At 44.5% G+C, this 26,654-nt stretch overlaps 1 protein-coding gene across 1 annotated transcript in view; it reads right to left on the reverse strand.

The window, feature by feature from the left end:
* supv3l1 (SUV3-like helicase) overlaps positions 1 to 26,654 on the reverse strand; it is a 59,935-nt gene that overhangs the window by 13,604 nt on the left and 19,677 nt on the right. The window contains exons 5-11 of the mRNA XM_048551226.2: positions 25,566 to 25,734; positions 23,147 to 23,258; positions 19,460 to 19,537; positions 18,821 to 18,912; positions 15,813 to 15,993; positions 8,306 to 8,399; positions 7,731 to 7,950 (exon numbers count right to left, since the gene is read on the reverse strand). Coding sequence (XP_048407183.2) covers positions 7,731 to 7,950; positions 8,306 to 8,399; positions 15,813 to 15,993; positions 18,821 to 18,912; positions 19,460 to 19,537; positions 23,147 to 23,258; positions 25,566 to 25,734 — 946 coding nt within the window. The remainder of the gene's footprint in view (positions 1 to 7,730; positions 7,951 to 8,305; positions 8,400 to 15,812; positions 15,994 to 18,820; positions 18,913 to 19,459; positions 19,538 to 23,146; positions 23,259 to 25,565; positions 25,735 to 26,654) is intronic.

A 26,654-nucleotide genomic window follows, 5' to 3' on the forward strand; every position in this document is an offset into this window, starting at 1 on the left:
CCGAATTTAGCTGATCCTGAATCAAACTATCCTTGCAGCAAGGTCTTTTAGAACCCTAAGATATCAGGTCCTGGGGACTGTTTGGATTTTAATCTCTTTAGTTTCTCAACTGATGTTATTTTCCTTGGTATTCTCATTCTTTTTAACACTTAGATTACCATCTATTTCTACTATGCAGTTTGTGCATTCTACTCTGAAGACAGATACAAAGTATTTGTTTAATGCCTCTTATTTCTTCACTCCTCACAATCATTTCTCCTGTCTTTGTACCTTACGGACGAACATTTGCTTTGGCTTCCTTTTATTTACTTACAAATGCACTTACAACCTGCTTTTATATTTTTGGCTAGTTTGCTAATTTTCTCTTATTTAAGAACTTTGTGGAGTATTGGTTTTTTGCTACTGTTCTTTGCAACACTCTAAAACTCTTCTATTTCCTATCCTTGATGTCTCGACTGAGCCATGGATAGTTTTTGCTGAATTTTTGTATTTTAATGGAATATATTTTTGTTGAACACTTTGAATTCCTTAAATATTCCCCATGGTTTATTTGCCACCATAGCTTTTAGCCTATTAACCCAATCAATCTGTCAGTAATCCCCTCAAACCTAAAGTTCAATAACATAGGTATAAGACTCTCGCTTGCGATAGGAGTATGTTAGCGAGTTTTGAGAACGTTTGTAGCTCAGGTTGAGTTTCTGGATGTGAGTTTGCTCGCTGAGCTAGAAGGTTAGTTTTCAGACATTTCGTCACCATTCTAGGTAACATCATCAGTGAGCCTCCAATGAAGCGCTGGTGTTATGTCCCGCTTTCTATTTATCTGTTTAGGTTTCCTTGGGTTGGTGATGTCATTTCTGCATTGATGATGTCATTTCCGGTTCTTTTTCTCAGAGGATGGTAGATTGGTTCCAAATCAATGTGTTTGTTGATGGAGTTCCGGTCGGAATGCCATGCTTCTAGAAATTCTCGTGCGTGTCTCTGTTTGGCTTGTCCTAGGATGGATGTGTTGTCCCTCTTCATCTGTACGTAAGGATACTAGTGACAGTGGGTCATGTCATTTTGTGGCTAGTTGATGTTCATGTATCCTGGTGGCTAGCTTTCTAGAATTTCTAGAAGCATGGCATTCCAACCAGAACTCCATCAACAAACACATTGATTTGGAGCCAATCTACCATCCTCTGAGAAAAAGAACCGGAAATGACACAGGCAATGACATCACCAACCCAAGGAAACCTAAACAGATAAATAGAAAGCGGGACATAACACCAGCGCTTCATCGGAGGCTCACTGATGATGTTACCTAGACTGGTGACAAAACATCTGGGAGCAAACCTTCAAGCTCAGTGAAGCAGCTCACATCTGGAGCAAAGTAAAGACCCACTCTCTTGTGGACCGTGAGGAGGAGAGTGCTGTCTTGGAGGTGAAAGGAAGACGTCGGGTTGGCTGTGCACCCTTGCAACCAGTGGATCTTAATGCTGGCTTCGGCCTAATGCTGGTTCAGGGGAGCACCCAACCTGCAACGATGGCTGCAGCAAGTGCTCGTGCCCCAGGTCAGGGGGTCCGGAACACCATCCGTGTTTCCGTAAAGAAGGTGGATGAAGGTGCACCTGTGGACCGCACCTTCTTCGTGAAGTGGGTCCTGTTGGACTGTTGCGGGTTCGCTGCTGCGGACATTTACTGCAGGATTTCCCCGGAGGAGGTTTTTACGATGTGACCTTCAGGAGTGCCAAGCTTTGCGAGCGCTTCCTGGAGGTTTTCAAGGAGAAAGGAGGGGAGGGACCCCTCTCTGTAATGACCGCTGTCCCACTGTTTGTGATGCCAGCGCAGAGGAGCCGTATGGTGACTGAACACATGTACAACCCAAATGTGCCAGCGGTTGATGTCCTGACCTTCCTTGTAAGGTACGTGAAGGTGGAAGGGGACCTAACTGACATCATGGACCCCTTTGGCATCTGGACCAGTAAGAGGCAGGTCAAGGTGACGCTGAGGATGGGCGCAGACGGGAACGTCGTACACCCACCGTCCAGCTTCGCGATCAGCGGAAGCAAGGGCTACCTGACCTATGCAGGGCAACCTAAAGTCTGCCATGCCTGTGGTAGGTCAAGTCACGTGGCGGCCGACTGCAAAGCCACCATCTGCAGGAACTGCAGGGAGGAGGGACACCTTGCAAAAGATTGCCCACAAGAGAAAAGCTGCAACCTTTGCGGGGAAGCGGGCCACCTCTATAGGGCATGCCCGCAGCGGGGGACCACCTACGCCCAGGTCGCCGGCAGGGGCAATGCGGGGCCAGCACCCCCCGGAGGAGAGGAAGGCACCAGGGCCCAGCAAGGACCCCACTAATGTGCAGGAGGGCCAGGTCGTGCAGGAGGGCCCTGCCCCGCAGGATGGGCCCGAGGCCAGCAAAGCGCCCCTGCAGGCTCCGCTCCCCACCGACAACCCAGAGTCGATGGAGGCAGCGACAGGCGACCCAGGGGAGTGGACGACGGTCCGGAAAGCGAGGAGGAAGGTGCGTCGGCGGGCCCAGGAACCGCAACCATCAGGCGGGAGAGGCAGCTACAGGGGGGCTATAAGAGCTCCTCTGACGAGGGGGATTCGGAGAGGGCCCGCCCGAAGCAGAGGTTAAAGATCTCCAGGGAGAAGGAAAGCAGCACCACGTTTCCAAGTGACGGGAGGCGTCCTGAGGCTCCCTCCGACACCCAGTCACGTGCCGCTGGGGCACTGGAGGGCCCCCCGGAACTTCCAGGCGGGAAGGAGGAAACAGCGCGTCCCCAGCCTGACCCAGAGCCGGACTCTCCTGCCTCTGTATCCCCAACGGGGGGGATGCCACCCAGAAGGCAGCACGGACAGTTTCCTCAGCCCGGAGAGCGTCCAGCAGTTAGCCCGGGCAATTTGCATGAAGGGACAGATGGAGGGGCTGGACCTTGGACTTGGGGAGGGTACTGCGGTCACTGCCCACAATGGGGGTACGAGTTGCGAGCATTAATGTGCGCAGTGTCAAGTCCACCACAAGATGTGTATCCACGTTGGCCTACCTGACCACCATCAAGGCGGACCTCCTGTTTCTGCAGGAGTGCGGGATACTGCACCTCGGCAGGTACGGGAAATGGTCTGGCGCCTGGACCTGTGGGCCTTCGATCTGGTCAGGGGGTAACGACTGTCGCTCCTCGGGCCTGGCTATTCTGCTGCAGGGGCGCGACTTCACCATCTCTCAAGTTCAGGAGGTGGTGGGGGGGGGCGCCTCCTAGTGGCTGATGTCACCTACAGGAATGCTCCCCTGACGCTGATCAACGTGTACGCCCCAGTGGTATGGAGTGAGCGGTTGGCCGTCCTGCAGTGGCTTCCACCCCTGCTGGCTACGTCCAGGCCGGTCATCCTGGGCGGAGACTTCAACTGCATCATCGATGCAGATGGAAGATCCGGCGTGGGGACAACGGGTGGGGGGAGTCAACTGGACGTCACGTCCAGATTTCTGATGGGCACGGTGAAGGACACCAAGCTGCTCGACGTCTTCAGCACCCCTGCAGACGGAGCGCAGTGGAGGTACACCTGGTTGCGGCCAGACGGGTCTATTCGCTCAAGGATAGACTTCCTGTTTGTGTCACGGGCGTTCCCGGTCAGGTCCACTGGCGTCGAGCCGGTGTTCTTCTCTGACCACTGCCTCCTGCTGGCTGACTGTCACTTACAGGACGACCAGCCAGCCGGCAAGGGGACGTGGAAGCTCAACACGACTCTGTTGACCCCAGACAACGTCGAGGAGATTAAGAGGGAGTACACCGGTTGGAGAACTGTGAAACCCCTCTTTGAGTCTCCGGGTGACTGGTGGGAGACGGTGAAGGAGAACATCAAGAGGTTCTTTGTCCTCAAGGGTGTTCGGAAGGCGAGAGAGAGGCGGGGAAAGCTGTCGCGACTCTAGAAAAGGGTGCAGAACCTGCTCCTTCTGCAGTTGATGGGGGTCAATGTCTCGGAGGACGTCCGCGAGGTGAGGGGCCAGCAAGCCTTGCTCTTCGCCGCGGAGGCCTCCAGGATAATCTTCCGGTCCAGGGTCCGCTCCGTGGAGCAGGACGAGACGTGCTTGCGTTTCTTCTTTCAGAAGGTGCACAAAGAGAGCTCTGTGCTTAGCCGGCTGAAGGAGGACGACGGCTCGGTGACGTCGTCTCGGCCCAACATTTTGAGGATCAGCAGATCCTTCTATGCCAGACTATACGACAGGAAGCCCACGGACAGCACGGCCTCCGAGTCGTTCCTGTCGTCTATCATGGAGGTCTTAGACGACGGCACATGGGAGCGGCTGGACCGGCCGATATCCCTGGACGAGCTGACCACAGCCCTCAAGTCCTTGGAGAGGAATAGGACTCCCAGGAGCGACGGCTTACCGGTTGAGCTGTATTTCGCTCTGTGGGACCTGGTCGGCCAGGACCTGCTGGAGGTGTACGATAGTGCGCTACGGCAGGGGAAATCTGCAAGTCCATGAGGAAGGGCATCATCACCCTCATTTACAAGAGGAAGGGGGAGAGGGAAGAAATTAAGAATTGGCGTCCCATTTCACTATTGAACGTGGACTACAAAATCCTGGCCAAAGTCATAGCCAACCAGGTCAGGTCTGTCCTGGAGTCGGTGATTCACCCTGACCAAACCTGTGCTGTGCCAGGCAGGAAGATCGATGAGAGCCTCGCGCTCATCAGGGATACGATCGCCTACGTACAGGACAGGCGGGTGGACACCTGCCTCGTCAGCCTGGACCAGGAGAAGGCCTTCGACAGAGTATCTCATGCTTACATGAGGGACGTCCTCTCCAAATTGGGGTTTGGGGAGGGCATCCGCAATTGGATCCGGCTGCTCTACGCCAACATCGTTAGCGCAGTCTCGATCAACGGGTGGGAATCGGACAGTTTTCCTGTCAGATCTGGAGTCAGGCAGGGCTGCCCGCTCACTCCTGCCTTGTTCGTGTGCTGTGTGGAGCCCTTCGCCGCATCCAGCAGGAAGGACGTGAGCCTGAAGGGCGTGACTATCCCAGGCAGCGGAGGCCTTCAGGTCAAGACCTCCCTGTACATGGACAATGTCGCCGCCTTCTGCACCGATCGTCGGTCGGTGAGTAGACTATTGGACATCTGCGGCCAGTTTGAACTGGCCTTGGGTGCCAAAGTCAATAGGGGTATGTTCTTCGGGAACTGGGACGACCGCTCCTTCATCCCCTTCACCGTCAGGACAGACTACCTGAAGGTGCTGAGTGTTTGGTTTGGTGGAGGTGGGGCGTGCACTAAGACTTGGGAGGAGCGTATCACCAAACTGAAGCAGAAGCTGGGCAGGTGGACGCTCCGGTCCCTCTCCATCGCGGGTAAGAACCTGGTTGTCAGGTGCGAGGGGCTTTCGGTACTGTTGTATGTGGCGCAGGCCTGGCCTATTCCCTGGACCTGCGCCGCTGCGGTCACCCGGGCCACCTTCCACTTCATTTGGGGGTCGAGGATGGACTGGGTCCGCAGGGACACCATGTACAAAGACCTGGAAAATGGGGGAAAGGGCATACCGAACGCCACCCTCGCCCTGACGGCTACCTTTGTGTGCGGCTGCATCAAGCTGTGTGTAGATCCTCAGTACGCAAACACCAAGTGTCACTACTTACTGAGGTTCTACCAGTCCCCGGTGTTGCGAAGGATGGGCCTGGCCTCGTTACCGCGGAACGCTCCGAGTAGTTGGACCGTTCCGTACCACCTGTCCTTCGTGGAGAAATTTTTGAAAGGAAACACCTTTGACCACAAGGCCGTCAGGCAGTGGTCAGCATGTAGCATCCTCGAGACCCTTCAGGAAAAGGAGAGGGTGGATCCCGTCGTGTGGTTCCCCACGCAGACTGCCAAAGTCGTTTGGCAGAATGCCTCATCGCCAGAACTTTCAAACAAGCACAAGGACGTTGCTTGGCTGGCAGAGAGGGGCTCTACCAGTGAGATCGTTTATGCATGCCCGGAATCTCTGCGCCACCGCACGCTGCCCTCGAGGTGGCTGCGGGGGGAACGAGACTGTCGATCACCTCCTTCTGGAGTGCGCCTATGCGCAGGAGGTCTGGAGGGGGAGGCAGTGGTATTTGTCGAGGTTCGTCCCGAGCAGCTCCGTGACGCGGGACTCCGTGCTCTACGGGCTGTTTCCCGGGACGCACACCGAGATCAACATCAACTGTGCCTGGAGGACCATCAATGCGGTGAAAGACGCTCTTTGGTCTGCCCACAACTTGCTGGTCTGCCAGCTGAAAGAACTGACCCCGACCGAATGTTGCAGACTGGTGCACTCCAAGGTCCAGGACTACGTGCTGAGGGACGCGCTAAATCTTGGGGCAGCCGCTGCCAAGGTGCGGTGGAGAAAAACCACGGTATGAAACCCCTTGTCCAGAATAGAAAAAAGGGCCCTATCTGGTAACTGGGCCCAGCTGGCGCCTTCCCCAACTGGTCAGGGGGCCAACGGGGACTGTGCGGGGAGACAAATACCGGGGTATTTTCTTTGCTTTGTTTTCTTTCTTCTTTGTTTTGTTTTTTCCTTTAGTTGGTGTATGTATCCCCGGGTAACCCGGAGCGGCTTGCATGACTGGGTAGGTGTATAAATATGTTTTAATTTTTGTACATCTTATGAATAAAGTATATTTTTTCAAATAAAAAATAGTGACGAAATGTCTGAAAACTAACCTTCCAGCTCAGCAAGCAAACTCACATCCATAGGAGTATGTCACTGCAAAACTTAAGGAGGAATTCAACGGTATCATGCTCACTCTTTCCTTGCTGATCTTTCATTTTGACATTGCTCTTCACACAATACAAGATTTCAGGAAGGTTCATCCCAAGTCAACTCCACAATGCAATATTCAGAGAAACTGCTGGGAAACGGTTGAACAAACTCAGTTTTGAAATCCTCTTGCCAATTTGAATCTCCCAGTTTAGAAGAATTATTACACTGCCTTTGCTTTAAACTCAAATAATTTATTATTGAATGCTCTGTCCAACAGTACAGCTGCTACTAGGAAGCCTATAATCCACTCCCAACAGTGTTCTCGCTACTGCCTTTAACTCTCAAGGCAGCCCCTCCTTCTTTGCCAATCTGAGATTTTAACATATAGCGTGCTCTGGAATATTTTATTTTCTCAATCTTTGTTACTTTGTAACCAAGTCCCTATCATATAATTAAATCTAAATTTTTAACTGTATGTGGGATACTAGTTCATCTATATTATTGTGGATTCCCTGAATTTCATTATTTACAATAATCATTGACCTTTTTTAAAGTAATTAATTTAGGCGATGTGGGTTTCGCTGGTTGGGCCATTATTTATTGCCCATCCCTATTGTTAAATAAGTGGTTGTGGTGAGCTGCCTTCTTGAACTGTTACAGTCCCTTTGTTGCAAGTAAACTGATAGTACTATCAGGGAGGAAATTCCAAGATTCTGGTTAAGTAACGGTGATGGACACTGTCAGGATATTTCCAAGACGGGCTAGTGTCTGGCTTGGAGAGGAACCTGCAACTGGTGTTCCGATGTTTCTGCTGCTCTTGTCTACTATGGGAGTATACCATTACACTCCTGGCTTGTGCTGGATGTACACAAGTTTGAGAGTCACAGAGGTGAGTTACAAACCAAGTACTCCCAGCCTTTGCCTTGCTGTTGTAAGCCTAGTCCACTGCATATTCTGGTCAATGTTAGCCCGCAGGATGGTGATAGTGGGGGGGCCTTGCCCTGCTTCCTCAGTATGCTCACCTCAATAGGTTCGACAGTCCTGCTCAGGATTTCTTGCAGCACAGGAAGGTCATCTTGATTCATCGTAGTAACTTCCCCTTCTTTAAAAGCTGAGCGGAATCTGCCAGCCCTGCCAGCAATCTGCAGGGCCTGTGATGTGGTTATCCGGTCCATTTCTTTCTCTCCTTTCTCATTGATACTTGGTTTCACGAGGGAATTGAAAATGATGCGTTTTATGCTCCTGAACAAGAGAGAAACATTGTTCTTAGAGATAATTAGATGGTAGAATCGGGCTTCAATTAGAGTTTGTTCCTAGCTGCCCTGTGATCCATGGAGGGAGGCAATTTCACAATATCAGGTACCCTCTAGTGGAGATGACAATGAATACAACTAAATGAGTAAAGTCCCTGGCCCTTACTGAACTCCACTGTGATCAGTTGCCACTGTCTCCCAGTCTACACAGACTCACTCATAATGAATGGCGCACTGATTGGGCTTTGATTCTCTGAAGACAAGGAGGGAACAACCAAGCACATAATCTGTGAAATACCTCAGCAGAGAAGAGAAAACAGTAACAAGTCGAATGGCTTACTCACAGATTCAAACCCATCCCAATGGCATCAGTAGCAACCATGATCTTACAGGGATCGTCAGGGTCATTGAATTTTTTTGCTTGAGCCAGTTTTGTTCCTAAGGTTGAGAATAAAGACACCTTCAGTAAACTGAACCGAACAGTTGAGAACACTCAATGTAAATGTATACAGACGAACAGTAAATGGTTAAGGTCCTGAGGAGCGTTGTGGAACAGAGGGACCTAGGAATACAAGTACATAGTTTGTTGAAAGCAGTGTCACAGGTGGAAAGGGTGATGAAGAAGGCACTTAGCATGCTGGTCTTCATTGGTCGAGGCACTGAATATAGGAGTTGGGGCGTTATGTTACAGTTGTACAAGTTGTTGGAGTACTCTGTACAGTTTTGGTCATCCTATTAAAGGAAAGACACGGTTAAACTGGAAAGTGTGCAAAGAAAATTTACGAGGACGTTGCCCAGACTATCAGGCCTGAGTTATAGGGAGAGGTTGGCCCGGATAGGACTTTATTCCCTAGAATGTAAGGGAATGAGGGATGACCTAATTGAGGTGTATAAAATCATGAGGGGCACAGAGAGGATGAATGTATATTGTTTTTTTCCCCCCCGGGATGGGGAACTGAAAACTAGAGGGCATAGGTTTAAGAAGGGCCCGAGGGGCAACTTCTTCACACAGAGAGTGGTGCGTATATGGAGTGGGCTGCTGGAGAAAATGATTGAAGCAGGTACAATAGCAACATTTAAAAATCATTTGGACAGGTACATGGATGTGCAGGGATTAGTGGGGTACAGACCAAATGCAGGTAGTTGGAACTAGCTGAGTAGGCACCATGGTCTGCATGGACCAGTTTGGGCCAAAGGGCCTGTTTCCATGCTGTATTACTCCATGGCTCTAATAACAACGCTGACACCAGCAGCATGTGTCGCCAGCTGCTGCAATGTGTCCTGAGAGTTCTGTTTATAGTCTGGTGATCGAGCTGCAATCCACTGCCACGTCCACTTATTCTGAAACTTCTGTGTGGAAGCGAGAAAATGTGACTGAGACACAATTTTTGCAGTGTCTACACTCCGAAAACTTTCTTACAAGTGGAAGGAGAGATTTTTGTATTGTTCTATTCAACAGTGATTTCTATGTGGAAATTGCCAGTCACATGAGGGGAAACAGTGACAATGAAATGAGTATCTCACTCTGAGTCAGGGTGCTACACTGTTAGAAGGTGGCTTTTACCCCACATACCAGTTAGGATTATGGGTGGAATCGGGGTTTGAGAGCAACACAATCAAAATCAAACAATATGCAAAGGCTGGGTAATGAGCAGGTACAACACATCATTGGGGTTTCAAGAGGAAGAGCCTGATCATGCATTTCACACAGACATGCCTTCTCCCAGTGACTTGCAGACTGAAATGTGCTAACTGATTCTTTGTCTAGGTTGGAAAGAGAGTGTGAACAGAGCAATAACATCAGGAAAAAGAAGCAACGTTACACTTTGCCCAACACAGACAATCCCTCATCATGATAAATAGATAGAAGTGTAGCTCCTCTCAATAATATTTTAAAAATCTCTTGTACAGAAAATTGCCGCAGAGAGGCATGCTGCCAAACCATTTCATTTTGCACTCATTAGGGCAAACAAGGATGCCAAATTTCAAACCATCATAACCAATTGTACAACAAACAGTTGGTGTTTGGTTGGCGAGTTGACTCTGATTAGCCAGTACTAATGCTAACAGCTACACAAGATAATCAGTTGTCAGAATTTATAGAAATGACAGTTATAACACACACACACAAAAGGAATAAGTTTAAGTCTTACACCTTTATTGAATTACCCAGGATTTGAGGAACCTTTAGTTCCCTGCTGGTTTCTCCAAGGACCTCTGCCTATCAAATGGACACATAGAAGCAATGGCTCTTACAACTCAAGATTTCCACCTTCCTGCAATAACCTCTCTTATTGATGTACATCATTTTAAAATATTCATATCAAACAGTAACAGAAACTAGGAACAAGAGTAAGCCATTCAACCCTTCAAGGTTTTCTTCCATTCAACATGATCATGGCTGATCCTCTATCTCATTGCCATGTTCCCACTTTCTCCTCATGATGCCTTTAAGGTCTGAAATTTCACCTATCTCTATCTTAAATGTATTCAGTGGCTTGGCCTCCATATTCTTTGTGATAGAGAATTCCACATGTTCACTACGTTTTAAGTGAAAAATTTTTTTTCCTCACCTCAGTCCTTAATGGTCTACATGAATCCAGAGACGCCATCCCTGATTCCAGACTTTGCTATATGAGAAAACATTCTGCCTACATCTAAGTCTGTGGAGCACTGACGGAATCCTATCCATTTCAATCAGATCCGCCTGGCATTCTTCTAAATTCTGGTAAATACAAGTCTAGTTGAACCATTTTCTTCTCATCCAACTGTCCCGCCATCCCCAGCATCAGCAGAGTGAATCTCTACTACACTCCCTCCATGGCAAGTGTATCCCTTCTTAAAAGTCTCATCATGGTCCTGTATAACTGCAGCAGACATTCATACTTTGGAACTCAAATCCAACAAAAGCTATTATTCCATTTGCCCTCCAAATTATTTGCAGCATCTGCCTGTTTACTTTTATTGGCTGGTGTATAGGACACCCAGGTCCATTTGTACATCCACATTTTCCAATACATCGCCATTTAAACAACACTTTTTCTTTCTGGTTTCACGGCGAAGTACATAACTTTACATTTATCTATATTGTGCTGCACCTGGCATGTGTTTGCTCACTCACTCAATTTGTCTAGATCACCATGAGGCGTCCTTGCATCCCCCTCACCACACTGCCCAGTTTTGTGTTGTCAGCAAACGTGGAAATGTTGTATTTGGTTCCCTGATCCAGATCATTAATATCTACTGTGAATAGCCAAGGTCCAATCGCTAATCCTTGAGGGACCCTGCCAACACGGCCTGCAAGTTGGGAAAACAACTCATTTATTCCTACAAAAACAGAAATTGCTGGAGAAACTCAGCCAGTCTGGCAGCACCTGTGAAGAGAAAGCACGGCTAATATTTTTAGACCAGTGTACATTCTGAAGAAGGGTTATTGGATTTGAAACATAAAAACTGAACTTTTGTTTCAGATTTCTAGCATCCGCAATATTTTATTTTACTATTCTGACTCTATCTGTTAGCCAATTCTTGATCCACACCAACATATGCCCCCTATCTTATTTGCTTTAACTTTCTGTTTTCAGTTCTATAAATTACTAATGACATAGATAAATGCTTGAAAGAGAAACTAAATGCAAGTATGAAGAGCAGTCCAAGTACTGACTGCTGCGGATTTTCACAGTCACCAATCCTCCTCTTTCCAATCTCTGCCTTCCAGTTGCATCTGAAAGGTTTCCCACTTTAATGCCCCAGCTAATCCTTATATCCCTTCTTTATGCTCTCAATCCAAAAATGACCCTCTCAGCATTATTGAGCCACTGCATCCTGAACCCATCTCATTAGCAATGCTACTTGCCTCCTACCTACCTGCTACCTTGAACTTTGTTTCCTACCATCTTCCTGTGGATTCTGGACTTCAAAGAAAAGCGTAAGAATATTATTACACAGTTAAATAAACATAAGCATTACCAAGGCCAATGTTTTACGTTATCAATGAAAACATGACGTAAGATGAAACTGAGAACACAAGTAATCCTCCAGAACAGCAAGTGATAAAGAATCTATTTGAGTTCATGGTAGTAATTCAGCATTCCTGAAAAACTGCACATTACACTGAATGAAAACTGTATAATGAGCCTTCATCAGTATTACAGGGGTACATTACAACTTTGGTCTATGTAAATACTGTAAAAGTCTTTGTAATATATTTCTATGCTACCCTACCCTTCATTTACACAATATATCCCACTTGATTACGCAGTTCCTAAGAACAGATTGACTCCATCCCTCAATTCCACTTCCTCAAGTGCAGCACCGGGGCCAGACATTTACAAGCATTACATGAGACGCATCCCATCTTTCCTCATATAGATCTATAATGCTGTCTACTCTTTTCCCTCCTCATATTTATATGGATTCTTCTGCACAAGAAGGAACATTGTCTCTGTATCTGTTCTGTCACATACTTTCATAATTTAAAAACTGGTATGTCCCACTCAATCATTTTTCTTTGCGTGTCATCCCCCACAGACTAAGGGATGAGGGACTGAATCTGTCAATCCATTTTCATTATATATACCTAGGCAACAACTTTGCAAATCTTCCTTGTGCCTTCTTCAGCAACTCATTATCCTTTCAATGATTGTGATCAGAGCTATAAGCATTATTTCAAGTGCAGTTGAACCCAGGTTCAACATACGTTTGAAGAAAGCTCTCCATTTTTTAAATTCTATCCCTCGAGAAGTATACCCTGGTTTTTGGTTTAGTAGTTTTCAGTTTTATTGCCTTGCTAACCTTTGGTACAACATTGGTACTCAGGAGATCCCTTTTTTCCTTTGCCATATCTGATATTTTTATCTTCCAAGTAAAGAATGAGCACCTTGTTTTTCCAATTAAAATATTCATGTCAAAGGTAGTATTTCATTCACTACTTATGTGCCCATTCTGAAGTTATTAATTTTCTCCTAGGCAAAATATGGCAACACAGAGGATCAGAAGGACCTTGGTTTGAATGTCTACTGGTCTCCTATGGTATCAGGGCAGGTGGTTAAAATCTTTAAGAGGGCATGTGGCATATTAGCCTTTATCATCCGAGGCATGGATTTTAAGAACAGAGAGGTTTTGTTGGAACTGTATAAGACATTGGTTAGGCCACAGCTAGTGTGCAGTTCTGTAATCCACATTATAGAAAGGAAAAGACTGCACTGGGCAGGGTAGAGAGATTTATCAGGATGTTACCTGGACTGGACAGTTTTAGCTACAGAGACTGGACAGACTGGGGCAGTTTTCTTTAGTGAAAAGGAGATTGAGGGGGGGGGGGGGATATGATTGAGATGTTTCAAATAATGAAGGGTATAAATGGAGTAAACTGGTTAAAAAAAACTTTTGCCCTTGATGGAAGGGGACATAGACTTAAAGAAAGAGGCAAAAGGTTTAGAGGAGATGGGAGGGAATGTTTTTCCACTTAGAGGTTGTGGGAATCTAGAACTCACTGCCTGTGTCGGTATGGAGACAGAAATCTTCATAAAATTTAAGAAGTATTTAGATGTGCACTTGCAAAGCATAAAAGATAAGTGCTGGAAAATGGGATTAGAATAGTAAGGTTCTTGTTTTTGACCAGCGTGGACACAACTGGCCGAAGGGCCTTTTTCCATGCTGTACATCGCCATGACTTTTGCTATTATGGGAGTCTGCTGCGCTGACTGGAATGTTGTATTTCCTACATTTCAATGTTTTAAAATTGCGGTAATGACATTTGTAATGAATGCCAAGTTATTCTAATGCGCAAATGGAGACCATCACATATTCAGGCGGATGAGAAATGGGCAGTAGCTCATCAATTTGTGTTACTGGTAGGTTACAGAAATGTGGTATTGCACGTAGCACATGAATTAGGTGGTCATTTGGGGAGTAAGGATAATTCAAGCCAAAATACAAAAACATTTTTATTGGCCTGAACTGCATAAGGTTGTCGTTAAATTTTGCCAGACATGTCACAAATGTCAGATAATTCGAAGACCTCTGGTAATGATAAAACCAACACCATAAATAGCCTTTCCTGCATGAGGAACTTTGTTCAACAGACTTATTTGATTGCACAGTACCCCTCCCTAAGACAAAAAGCAGGAATCAGTATTTAATGACCACAATGGATACGTCTGCTAGATTTCCACAGGCCATTCAATTATGCAGTATCATAGAAGAAAGGATTGTAGAAGAGTTACTCAATTTCTTTTTCTAGACACGGACTACTCACAGAGATACAATTGGAGCAAGGATCAAATTTTACATCAGAATTATTCCAGGGAATATGAATAGCTTAGAAATTAATAAAAAACAAACAAATCAATTGGGCAGGGAATATTAAAACATCAAACTCTGAAGACCACGTTTAGGGCTTATAGTCAAGACAATCCAGAGGACTTGGATAAAGGAATTACATTTGTACATTTTTGCGTTAGGGATCATCTGATGATTCAACTAAATTCAGTCTTTTTGAATTAGTTTTTTAGACATGAGGTGAGAGAATTACTGATATTAATTAAGAAAAAATTGGTGAGTCAGAGTTCAGAGACCACACGTTTTTCTGTGGTGTCAAATTTTAGGGAAAGATTAAGTAAAGGGGGTGAATTGGCCTGACAGTATTTGAAAGCAGCACAGCATGTGATAAAACAAGAAGCAGACATGAAATCAAAAATTTGTAATTTTGCTAGTAGAGATAGTGTTAGTGTTACCACCAGTCGTCAAGCGAACCTTTAAAGGCAAGGTTTAGTGTGCCATATCAAATCAAAAGGAAATTGAGTGAGTTGAACTATTTGAAAAGAACACCAAATAGAAAGAAATCACAGATTGTGCGCTGTGAATATGCTGAAAAGGTATTTTGATAGGGAAGGAAAGCAAAAGGAGAATGTGTTACTGGTTACAACACAGAGTGAAGAACTGAGTTCACAAGATTGTAAATTGAACCTTCCTCAATGTACACTGAACAATGAGAAGTTCTAAAAAATTGGGAGAAATTATTGAGTTACCTTCCAGGGCAAAACCAATATGGCCCGAGAGAGTTACTACAATCAAATGGAGAGATATGTGGGAATAACCTGGGTAGTACTAATTTGATTATGCATGATGTAGAAATAGGAAATTTAATTCCAATTAAGCAACATTCTTACAGGCATGTAAAATTGGAAGATGTTCAAAAAGAGATTGAACGCATGCTTGAAGAAAATATAATCAAAGTGAGTTGCAGCAAATGGAGCTCACCCATAGTTATGGTACCAAAACAAGACGGTACCCAATGACTATGTATGGACTATCACCAAGTCAGTGCAGTTACAAAATCTGATTCATATCTTATTCTGCGTTTGGAAGACTGTATTGAGAAGGTGGGACAAACAAGTTACATTTCAAAGTTGGACTTACTTCAAGAACACTGACAGGTACCTTCATCCAAAAGACTGAAGTAAATTTTGGCCGAATGGACTGCACCAGTTTGAAGTCATGCCATTTGGCATAAAACATGCGCTGGCCACATTTTAAACACTAACCAATAAAGTCATTTCAGGATTACCCAATTGTGATGTACATTGACAATCTGGTGATTTTCTTTACCACATGTGGAAGGAACATTTGGAGCATCTACTGGAGTTGTTGGATCAACTTCAGGATGCGGGCTAGGTGATAAACCTGGCTAAGAGTGAGTTCGCAAAAGCCTAAGTTGTGTTCCTGGGCCAAGTCACTGGACATGGATAAATGGCTTCACAGGACAGGCTAATGCTGGCTGTTATTTAGTATTCAAACTTACTACAAATTACTTTATTTGATTACATTACAAAACATTGAGAAGTTATTTACCAGGTGGAAGACTGCCATAAATCACTGCACATTCCAGTCCGCGAGCCTCAATTTGTCGACTCAGTGAATAGATGTCACTTTTACCGAAGCACACAATACAGTCACCAGGACGCAGGTTATCCAGTGACTCCAGTGCAGTGTCCAGAACAGTCATGGGAGTTAGCCGCTCATAGTTTTCAACCTATTCAATAGAAAGCAATCACTCATCTGGGAAAATTTCGTCTTTTACAAGGTGCAGACAACACCAAATTTCAGCCACAACAACACCCAACTCACAAACAGAAAAACAGGCAAAGTCACTACAGTAAATGTTATAAGGATGAGAGAATTATGTCACGTGTCTTACCATGTATTATTCTGGTATGAACTTACAACACATTGCAACAATATCAAAATGTTATTGTTAAGTGATCAGACTCAAAGTCTTCCAATGTTTGGTTATGGTACCAGTTTAAAAATATGGAGATCGCTGCAGAGCACTTCCTAAAGGCCAGACTACAACAGCAGAATGAGGTTGATACTGTGATGCAACTGAAATGGAGGACATCAGTGCACCTTTTCACAATGATGATCGGAATAGAGATGTTGCGATACAGCAGTCCAGTGATTCTGATCAAAAATGCTACCTAGCCCTGCATAGCGTCAAACTACTTGAGTGTTGTAAATGTGTTAGGAGGAAATTATTCTGACTTGCATCTCATAGACAGGCTTTGCAGAGACAGGTGGCATCCTACTTGCACAGTATTCTCAACATCTGATCGGTTCAGATACAATATTTATATCAGTTGTATCAATTCAGTTTCTCTTCAATGGTAACCCCCAGAATGTTGATAGTGGGGTGATTTGGTGATGGTCAGGCCAGTGAATGTCAAGGAACGACATCTAGATTCTCTCTTGCTGAAGATGGTCATTGCTTGGCACTTGTGTGGCATTAAATGTTATTTGCCACTTGTTAGCACAAACTTTGATGTTACCCAATCATACAGCAAGCAGGCATAGACTGCTTCAAGGTGTGGCAAACAGAATTGAACACTGAGCTATCATCTGCAAATATCCCAACCCTACAATGGATTAGTGAAGGAACTGAAGATGGTTGATCTGGGACACTAGCCTGAAGAATTTCTTCACTGATGTTTTGTTACAGAGCTGATTAACCTCAAACAACCATAACCACTTCCCTCTATACTCGTGAAGAACTTTCCCCTAATTTCCAAGGAGTTCAATTTCCTCGACCTGTTTGATTCTGTATTTGGTCAAGTGTTACTTTGATGTCAAGGCCATCACATTCTCATCATCTCTGGAGGCCAGATCTTTGCTGCAATTTGACCCAAGGCTGTGTTAAAGTCTAGACACCACAACCAAAGAGATACTTCCCACCCCACCCCTATCTGCCTTTCATAAGGATTGCTCTCTCTGCGACTCCCTCGTCCGCTTCACACTCCCCACTAAAGCCCACCATCCCCGGCACCTACTCCTGAAACCGCAGGAAGTGCTACATCTGACCCTACACCTCCCCCTCCCCCAACCCCTCCAATCAAGGCAAAAAAACAAACCTTTGACATCAGATATGAGTTCACCTGCACATCCGTCAACTTGGTCTACTGTACCCGATGTGGCCTCCTCTACATCGGAGAGACCAAGTGGAGACATGGAGACTCGGAGACTATTTTGTACAGCAACTGTGCTCTGTATATGACAAACACCACCACCTTCCAGCCACAAAACATTTTAACTCCCATTCCCTGGGTGATATGTCCATCTTGGGCCTCCTCCAGTGTCACAATGACGCCACCCAGAAACTGGAGGAGCAACACCCCATATTCCATCTTGGGAGCCTACAACCCGATGGCTTAAATGTGGATTTTACCGGTTTCAAAATCTCCCCACCCTCAGCCTCATCCCATGACCAACCTTCCCTCTCATGCCCGCCTCCCTGACTTGACACAACCTGTCCATCTTCTCTCCAACCTCACTGACCAATCCCTGCCACTCCCTACCTGCATACACCTATCACCATCCCATCTACCTTCCCCAGCCCTATCCCACCTCCCTCTATTTATTTCTGAGCTCTGGTCAGCCTCCCCATTTCTGATGAAGGGCCCCATCCCGAAATATTAGCTTTCCTGGTCCTCTGATGCTGCCTGGCCTGCTGTGATCCTCAGCTCCACGCTTTGTTATCTCTGATTCCAGCATCTGTAATTCTTGCTGTCTCAGGTAAATAGGCCTACTGGATACTAAACTGATGAGCAGGTTACTGCTGAGTAACTAAGTTACATTTATCCTCTTTTTTTTGTGTACAGAACATAAACTGGGCAATTTTCCACATTGTCAGGTAGATGCTGATTTTGTACCTGTACTGGAACAGCTTGTCTAGAGGTACGGCGCATTTTGCAGCACAACTCTTCAATACTATTAAAGTAAAATTGTCAAGAGCCAGGGACTTTGCACTATCCATTCATGCATTTCTTGACATTATGTGGAGTGCTAAACAAATGAACCAAAGACTGGCATCTGCTAGGGACCTAACAAAGAAAATGAGATTGATCATTTACTCATTAATACTGACTGAAAATGGATCTAAATACTTCAAAACTTATCTTTTGCATTAATGTCCTCCATCATTGGGGATGGGAATATTTGTGAAGCCAGCTCTTTCAGTAAATTGTTAAATTGCCAACAGCCATTTATGGTTGGATGCGGTAGAGCTGCAGACTTAGATTTGACTTGTTGGTTAAAAGAATGTTTAGCTATCTATCAGATGTTGATTTTGCTGTTTGACATCATAGGCCTGTGTTACATCTGCATCAGGCTGATATCTCAGTTGAATGTATGCTGGTGCTGCTCCAGGCATATCTTCTTCCTTCAGGAAGTTGTTATCAACAACTAGGTTTGGAAGCAGTGCTACATATTTAACAAGTATTCAGTTTCAATGTTTTCAACATCTAGACTCCCAGTGTTTTTAAAGCCAAAACCACATTTTCTCCCTGCCCCAGAGATAGTACACACACCTCAACCTCTTCTCCTGTGTCAAACATCAACTCCATCACCAAGTTAATAGCCGCAGCTTCACCACAGATATGGATTTCTTCTGCACAAAGTCCTGTAGTGAAAGCACAGGTACATTGAAATAATACATAAAAAGTCCCTCAGTGAAGGTACAATGTGGGATTAACTGCAGAGTAACATTCCTACTACTATTCCCATCAACACTCCAAGGGCTGATTGGTACAAATAAAAGCTCCCTCGGCAGTATTCACATCAAACAGTCAGGACAGGTACAACACAGTTTACATGCAGAATGAAGTTCCCTCTGCACAGTCTCTGCACCTAGGATTCTGATCATTAGCCTGTGTCTATTGACACCATATGAATGAATCTCACCAACATGAAAAGCAGTGATCATCAAACTGGTGCAATTACCTAAGCAATTTCCTTGAATTGCTTTGGATGGGGATTCCACAAGGTCCCACACTTATCTCTGCAGTACACTGGCATAACGACAGTCTGGCCAGCAAAAAATACTGGCCCTGGTTTCAAAGGGCAGAATCCAATCCACTCCATCACACAGAGGTCAGGCTGAGTTATTTGATAGACTTCTGTAGTAAAACCAGATGAAGTGCACTTGAATTATAAACTGATATTCTTACCCAACAGTGCCCTGGTCCAGGCCCAGCCTCTGGAAGGGTCTTTGATCATCTGGATTTCATCAATTACGGCAATTTCATCTGCAAAATATTGAGCACAATGTAAATTCCCACCCATCCCTAATGTCCATTGCACAGGCATCAATGACCAACAGCTCCCATCCGAATAAGAATGTAGGACTTAGGATACTGAATAGGCTACTTAGCCTGCTCCACCATTCATTAAGATCAAGGCTGATCTGGCTGTGGTCTCATCTCCATGTTGCCCATTAGCTTCAACTGTCTTGTCTATCAAAACTCTAACTCAACCTTGAATAGAGTTAATGACCCAACTTTCACAGATTCTTAGGGAAGAGAGTTCTAAAACATCTACTTTCCCACAAGGGGGAGAGACGGGTGAGGTCACCACGATAAGTTGGAAAATAAGTTGTAAACAGGAGGTCGCGAGGATGTGGACAAATTAAGAGAGTGGGCAAAGAATTGGGAAGTGGAATACAACAAGGGCGGTACGGTGGTTAGCCCTGCTGCCCCACAGCACCAGGGACCTGGATTCGATTCCACCCTCATGCGACTGTCTACGTGGAGTTTGCACATTCTCCCCGTGTCTGCATGGGTTTCCTCCAGGTGGTCCGGTTTCCTCTCACAGTCCAAACATGTACAGATTTGGTGGACTGGCCAAGTTATATTTCCTGTACAGTTCAGGGATGTGTAGATTAGGTGGGTTATAGGGGAATGGCTCTGGATGGGATGCTGCAAGTGTCAGTGTGGACTTGTTGGGCCCAATGTCCTGTTTCCACACTGTAGGGATTCTATGAAGGGCAAACGCTTCAATTTTTGTTAGAATAACACATAGAACATAACAGCGCAGTACAGGCCCTTTGGCCCTCAATGTTGCCCTGACCTATGAAACCAATCTGGAGCCCATCTAACCTGCACTATTCCATTATCATCCACATGTTTATCCAATGACCATTTAAATGCCCTTAAAGTTGGCAAGTCTACTACTGTTGCAGGCAGGGCATTCCATGCCCTTACTACTCTCTGAGTAAAGAACCTACCTCTAACATCTGTCCTATATTTATCACCCCTCAATTTAAAGCTATGCTCCATCATGCTAGCCATCACCATCCGAGGAAAAAGGCTCTCACTGTCCTATCTAATCATCTGATCATCTTGTATGTCTTTATTAAGTCACCTGTTAACCTTCTTCACTCTAACGAAAACAGCCTCAAGTCCTTCAGCCGTTCCTCATAAGACCTTCCCTCCATCCATACCAGACAACATCCTGGTAAATCTCCTCTGCACCCTTTCCAATGCTTCCACATCCTTCCTATAATGCGGCGACCAGAACTGTATGCAATACTCCAAGTGCGGCCACACCAGAGTTTTGTGCAGCTGCAACATGAACTCATGGATCCGAAACTCAATCCCTCTACTGATAAAACCTAACAGCCTTCTTAAGAACCCTATCAACCTGGGTGTCAACTTTCAGGGATCTATGCACATGGACACCGAGATTTCTCTGCTGATCCAGATTACCAAGAATCTTACCATTAGCCCAGTACTCTGTATTTCTGTTACTCCTTCCAAAGTGTATCACCTTACACTTCACCTTACACCTTAAACTCCATTTGCCACCTCTCAGCCCAGCTCTGCAGCTAATCTATGTCCCTCTGCAACCTGCAACATCCTTCCGCACTACCCACAACTCCACTGACTTTAGTGTCATCCACAAATTTATTAATGCATCTTTCTATGCCCTCATCCAGGTCATTTATAAAAATGATAAACAGCAGTGGCCCAAAGCAGATCCTTGCAGTACACCACTAGTAACTGAACTCCAGGATGAATATTTCCCATCAACCACCGCCCTCTGTCTTCTTACAGTAGCCAATTTCTGATCCAAACCGCTAAATCACTCTCAATCCCAAGCCTCCGTATTTACTGCAATAGACTACTGTGGGGAGCCTTATCAAAGGCTTTACTGAAATCCATATACACCACATCAACTGCTTTACCCTCATCCATCTTTTCGGTCACCTTCTCAAAGAACTCAGTCAGGTGGGTGATTCTGTTTAAATAAAGAGAGAATACAGGATTCAACAGTAAAGAGGAATTTAATGATTCACGAATCACAGAGTTAGCATGCAAGTACAGCAAGTGATTAAGAGAGCAAATTAGGAAAGCATTTATTCCAAGGAAAATGAATATTAAAGTTGGTAAGTTTTACCACAGCTGTACAAGGCAATGGAATATCTGGAGTAATGTGTACATTTTGGTCTCCTTATTTAGAAGGTAATGTAACTGCTTTTGAAGCAGTTCAATGAAGTTCCATTTGACTCATTCCTTTGATGTAAGACTAAACCTATGAACAGGTTAAAATTGTACCAGAGATAATGGGAACTGCAGATGCTGCACAATCCGAGATAACAAAGTTTGGACCTGGATGAACACAGCAGGCCAAGCAGCACCTTAGGAGCACAAAAGCTCCTAAGATGCTACTTGGCCTGCTGTGTTCATCCAGCTCCAAACTTTGTTATCTACGAACAGGTTAGATCTATTTGCATTAAAGTTTAGAGAAATGGGAGTTGCTTTCACTGAAAAATATCAAAGCTTGAGGGAACTGGATAAGGACGCTTTCTCCAGTGGGGAAGACCAGAAACTAGGGGACACCGTTTAAAAATAAGGTTTCTCTTTTATTTTTCAAGACAGCAATGAGAGAATTATTTTTTCTCGCACAGTTGTTAGTGAGTGGATTTTTTTCCCACAGAAGCAAGTGGAGGTTAGGCCTTTATTCAAGACTGAGTTAGATACATTTCTGATATATGAGTCAAAGACTAATGGGATGCAGACAGGAAAGTGAAGTTGAGACCACAAACAGATCAACTGAGGTCTTCTTGAATGATGCAGCAGGCCTGAAGGGCCACAATGGTCCATTCCACCTCCCACGTCTTATATTTCTACATAAAAGTGTGACAGAAACCCAGGTCTGGCAGCATCTATGGACAGAGAGATACAGAGCTTCATTTCAAGTTAGAATGGAAGAGGGAGTATATATTGAACTTCAAATGTTAACTCTGTTTCTCTTACCATAAATGTTAGGTTTTTCCAGCACTATTTTTACTTCAGACCTCTAGCATTCATAGTTTCTTGTTTTTATCCTACGTTAAAACTATACTTTCTCATTGACCACATTCTCTTACCTGACTAAGCTGACTATCAGGCTCATGGGATGCTCCAAAATCACATGGTCCATCTAGTCTAATTCCATCCATGCCCTCACTTGCCATCTAACTTTTCAACAGTCATTTTTGAAATGAAGAGTTAATTTTATTTCTTTCTCACTGGATGGTGCCAGAGCAGCTGAGTATTTCCAGAATTTTTGATTTCATTTCTGATTTCCAGTATTAGCAATATTTTGCTTTTATTTCACTATTGAGGAAATATTACGTTGAAGCAGACAAGTGAATACTCCCAGATAGCCTGTCTGTACTGACCCTCTCTAGTTCTAAAACAGATTTTCTGATTGCCGTCTCACTGTTATTACTGTGATCTTGCTGTGCGCACGGAGGCTACTGTACAAATTTCGAAAGTGCTTCATTGACTGTGATATAATTTGAGGCATTAATGTTACAAAAAGCATTATACAAATGCAAATAACAGAGAAAGCAGGAACAGGTGTGCACATACATGGTGTTGTTACACTGCACATTTCAATAGTACAAGCGACATGGGTTGACTGCCTCCCATCTGGATCCACAAAGCTTCGCTCTTCTCCAGTCACCAAGTCACATGGCACCCCCTACAAATGAACAAAGCAAAAATAATCAAATATCTTGTAAAGGTATGTTGCATATCTAAAAATTGAGCCACTCTACTCTTCCAATAGAATCATGGAATCCCTACAATGTGGAAGCAGGCTATTCAGCCCATCAACTCCACAGGGATTCTCCCGAAGAGCATGTGAACCAGATCAACCCCTCCACTCTGACCCTGTAATCCTGCATTTATGATGGCTAGTCCATCTAGGTTGCACATCCCTGGACACTATGGGAAAATTAGCATGGCCAATCCACCTAACCTGCACATCTTTGGACTTTGGCACATCCCAGATGATACCCAGTTTACTGAACTGGCATATGCAAAAAGGGCAAAGTTTTCAAGACTATAGTGGAGCTAGACTATTCTTTTTCAAACAACTCATTTCTCCAGTCTCTGCCACCTTTCAATATTCTGCCTATTGCTGCAAAGAAAACAGCTTGTAGTTCAAAGACTGTACAATGTCCAAGTGGCCACTGATAACACAGTATGTGACAGAGACAGCACTACCAGGATTTCACAGCTCATTGTGATGTTGACTTCAAGCAGTTCCACAGTAAGGATGCACTGGATGCAGAACAGGAACGTTAGCTGCTCACTTCCCGAGTCAGGGACACAGTGGACTGTGAACTACCAGATGTTGTGGTAATTCACACCAGCTACCTGAACAAACAGCATCAGATCATCTACTTGGTCAATCCCATATGGCGTTAATGTTCATTCATTCTAACAGATACTGGAAATTCTAGTTTAAGAAAAAAGGAAAATTCAAACATTTTAGACCACTCCTGAAAGTGGTCTCCTCTACATATTGAGTAATGACTCTTCAGGTTATTGAGGCACTGGATGAGATGGGCTAAAACAAATCATTTAAACAAGATAATAGGCAGAGAGTTAGAGAAAGCACTCAGGAAATTCACCAGCCTTGAACAAAGTTAGGAATGAAAAAATGTCTAAATAAACATCAGAGAAACACCTAGCACAGTAAGCTGACCAGTATGCAGTCTCATTTTTAAATTCAGAGTTATATTCGTATACTATATTTTTATATTTTTTATTATTATTCACATAACTTGGCAAGCCAGAAGTGCTGAGTGGATGATCCATCCTAGCATCCCTAAAAGGTCCCCAGCATCACAGGTACCAATTTTCAGCCAATATGACTCATTCCAAGTAATATTAAGAAAGAGCTGACAGCACAGAATACTACGAAGGTATGGGCCCTGACAATACTCAAGCAACAACATTGAGGTCATGTGCTCTAGAATTAGCCACACTCTACCCAAGCTGTCATTTTACAATTACAGCACTGGCATCTAACAATAATGCAGGAGATTGTCCAGATGTGTCCTGTGCACAAAAAGCAGGATAAATCCAACCTGGGTAATTACCACCCCAGTTTACTCTCATGTGAAGCGATGTTGACAGTTCTATTAAACGTCAGCTGCACAGCAGTAAGCTGCTCACTGAGGTTCAGTTTAGCTTCCACCAAGGCCACTCTGCTCCTGCCCTCATTAAAACCTTCATCAAAACATGAACAAAACAGCTGAACGTCAGAGAAGAGGAGCGTACGATTGCCCTTAACATCATAGGCAACATTTGACAGAGCATGGTTTTAATAGGCCCTAGTAATGGGTCAGTGGGAATCAGGAAAACCTCACCAGTTGGAGTCATACCCAACATTGCTTCTAAGCTGCTTGGCCACACATCTGCTCAGGAGTCCTGTGCACGCCAATCAGCTTGTTGATACATCTGCTTCTACACACAGATCTTGGAGCAGAAAAAATAGTTACAGCAAAAGTAGGTCATACCTGGCACAAAGGAAGGTGGTTGTGGCTATGCAAGTTCAATCATCTCAATACTAGGACATCACACTGAATGGCATTACAATCACTGAATCCCCTATTATCATTATACTGAAACTTAACATCAGCAGCTGTATAAATAGACATAGAACATTACAGCCAGAACAGGCCCTTCGGCCCTCAATGTTGTCCCGACCTGTCATACCGATCTCAAGCCCATCTAACCTACACTATTACAAATACAGTAGCAACAAGAGCAGGCCAGAAAGCTTGGAATTTTGTGACGAGTAACTCACCTTCCAACTCTTCAAAACCTGCCCACTAATATATTAGAAATATGATGGAATACTGTCTGAACTATAAATTGAAGGTACCTACATTGACTACAGAATGTTTAATCATTCCTCAATCCAATCCATTTAGAATCACAGAACCCTAACTGTACAGCAAACAGTTTCAATGTAGAATTCTTCAAACATACTGACAGCATCATTGCTCTTTTGATAGATTTCATGTGCAAGCAGTTTCAAAGGACCACAATAGACTCCAGAGTTAGCTGCTAAGAATCTCTGAATGGCGTGATGTGTTTTTCCACTGTTTGTTGGCCCAGCGTGGAAGATGATCTTTCTCTGAATTGCTCTGGCCTCAGGGTACCTGGGAGTAAATATATTTGAATATTAGTAACATTGAGATGAGAGACAGGCACACTTCCCACAATCAAAAACAAGTGCACCATTAGCCAAATACCAACAAGCACACATTGGAACCATATCACCACAAGCACATCACAATAAATGATAGAACTACTTAGGGCAAAACACACATAATAAATAAATAAATAAAATTCTTTTACCATAATAACAATGATAATGTCACTGGAACAGTAATCCAAGAAACCCTGTAGCTAATGGTCTAGGGACAAGGGCTCAAATCTCACCTCAGCAGCTGGTGGAATTTCAATAGAATTAATAAAAGCTGAAAGTTAATTTCCATCATGGTAACCATGAAACTATCGTGAAACCATGATTGCTGTAAACCCTATCTGACTCACTAACAAAAACAAAGGTGCTGGTAAAGCTCAGCAGGTCTGGCAGCATCTGTGAAGGAAAAAAACTTTCTCAGAAAGTTCTGAGGAAAGGTCACTGGACCCACAATGTTAACTCTGTTTTTCCCTTCACAGATACTGCCAGACCTGCTGAGCTTTTCCAGCAACTTTGTTCTTGTTCCTGATTCACAGCATCTGCAGTTCTTTCGGTTTGTACCTGACTGACTGAAGACTTTTCGGGACTGAAATGTTTCCTTTACCTGGTCTGGCCTACATGTAACCCCAGACCTACAGCAACATGGTTGGCTCTTAAAAGGCCTCTGAAACAACCGAGCAAGTCACTCAGTACAAGGGCACTTAGGTATGAACAAAAATTCTTTACTTTGCCAGTGATGGCCACTTCCCATGAAAGAATAAAGAAAGAAAAATTTAAATAAAAAACAAGTCAACATTCTAAATAAAACACATTACATTCTTTAAAAAATATATAATTTTCTTTATCTGTCCCAATGTTGACAAATCTTTTAAA

Source organism: Stegostoma tigrinum, chromosome 20 (assembly GCF_030684315.1).
Source record: "Stegostoma tigrinum isolate sSteTig4 chromosome 20, sSteTig4.hap1, whole genome shotgun sequence".
In the NCBI taxonomy this organism is placed as follows: Eukaryota; Metazoa; Chordata; class Chondrichthyes; order Orectolobiformes; family Stegostomatidae; genus Stegostoma; species Stegostoma tigrinum.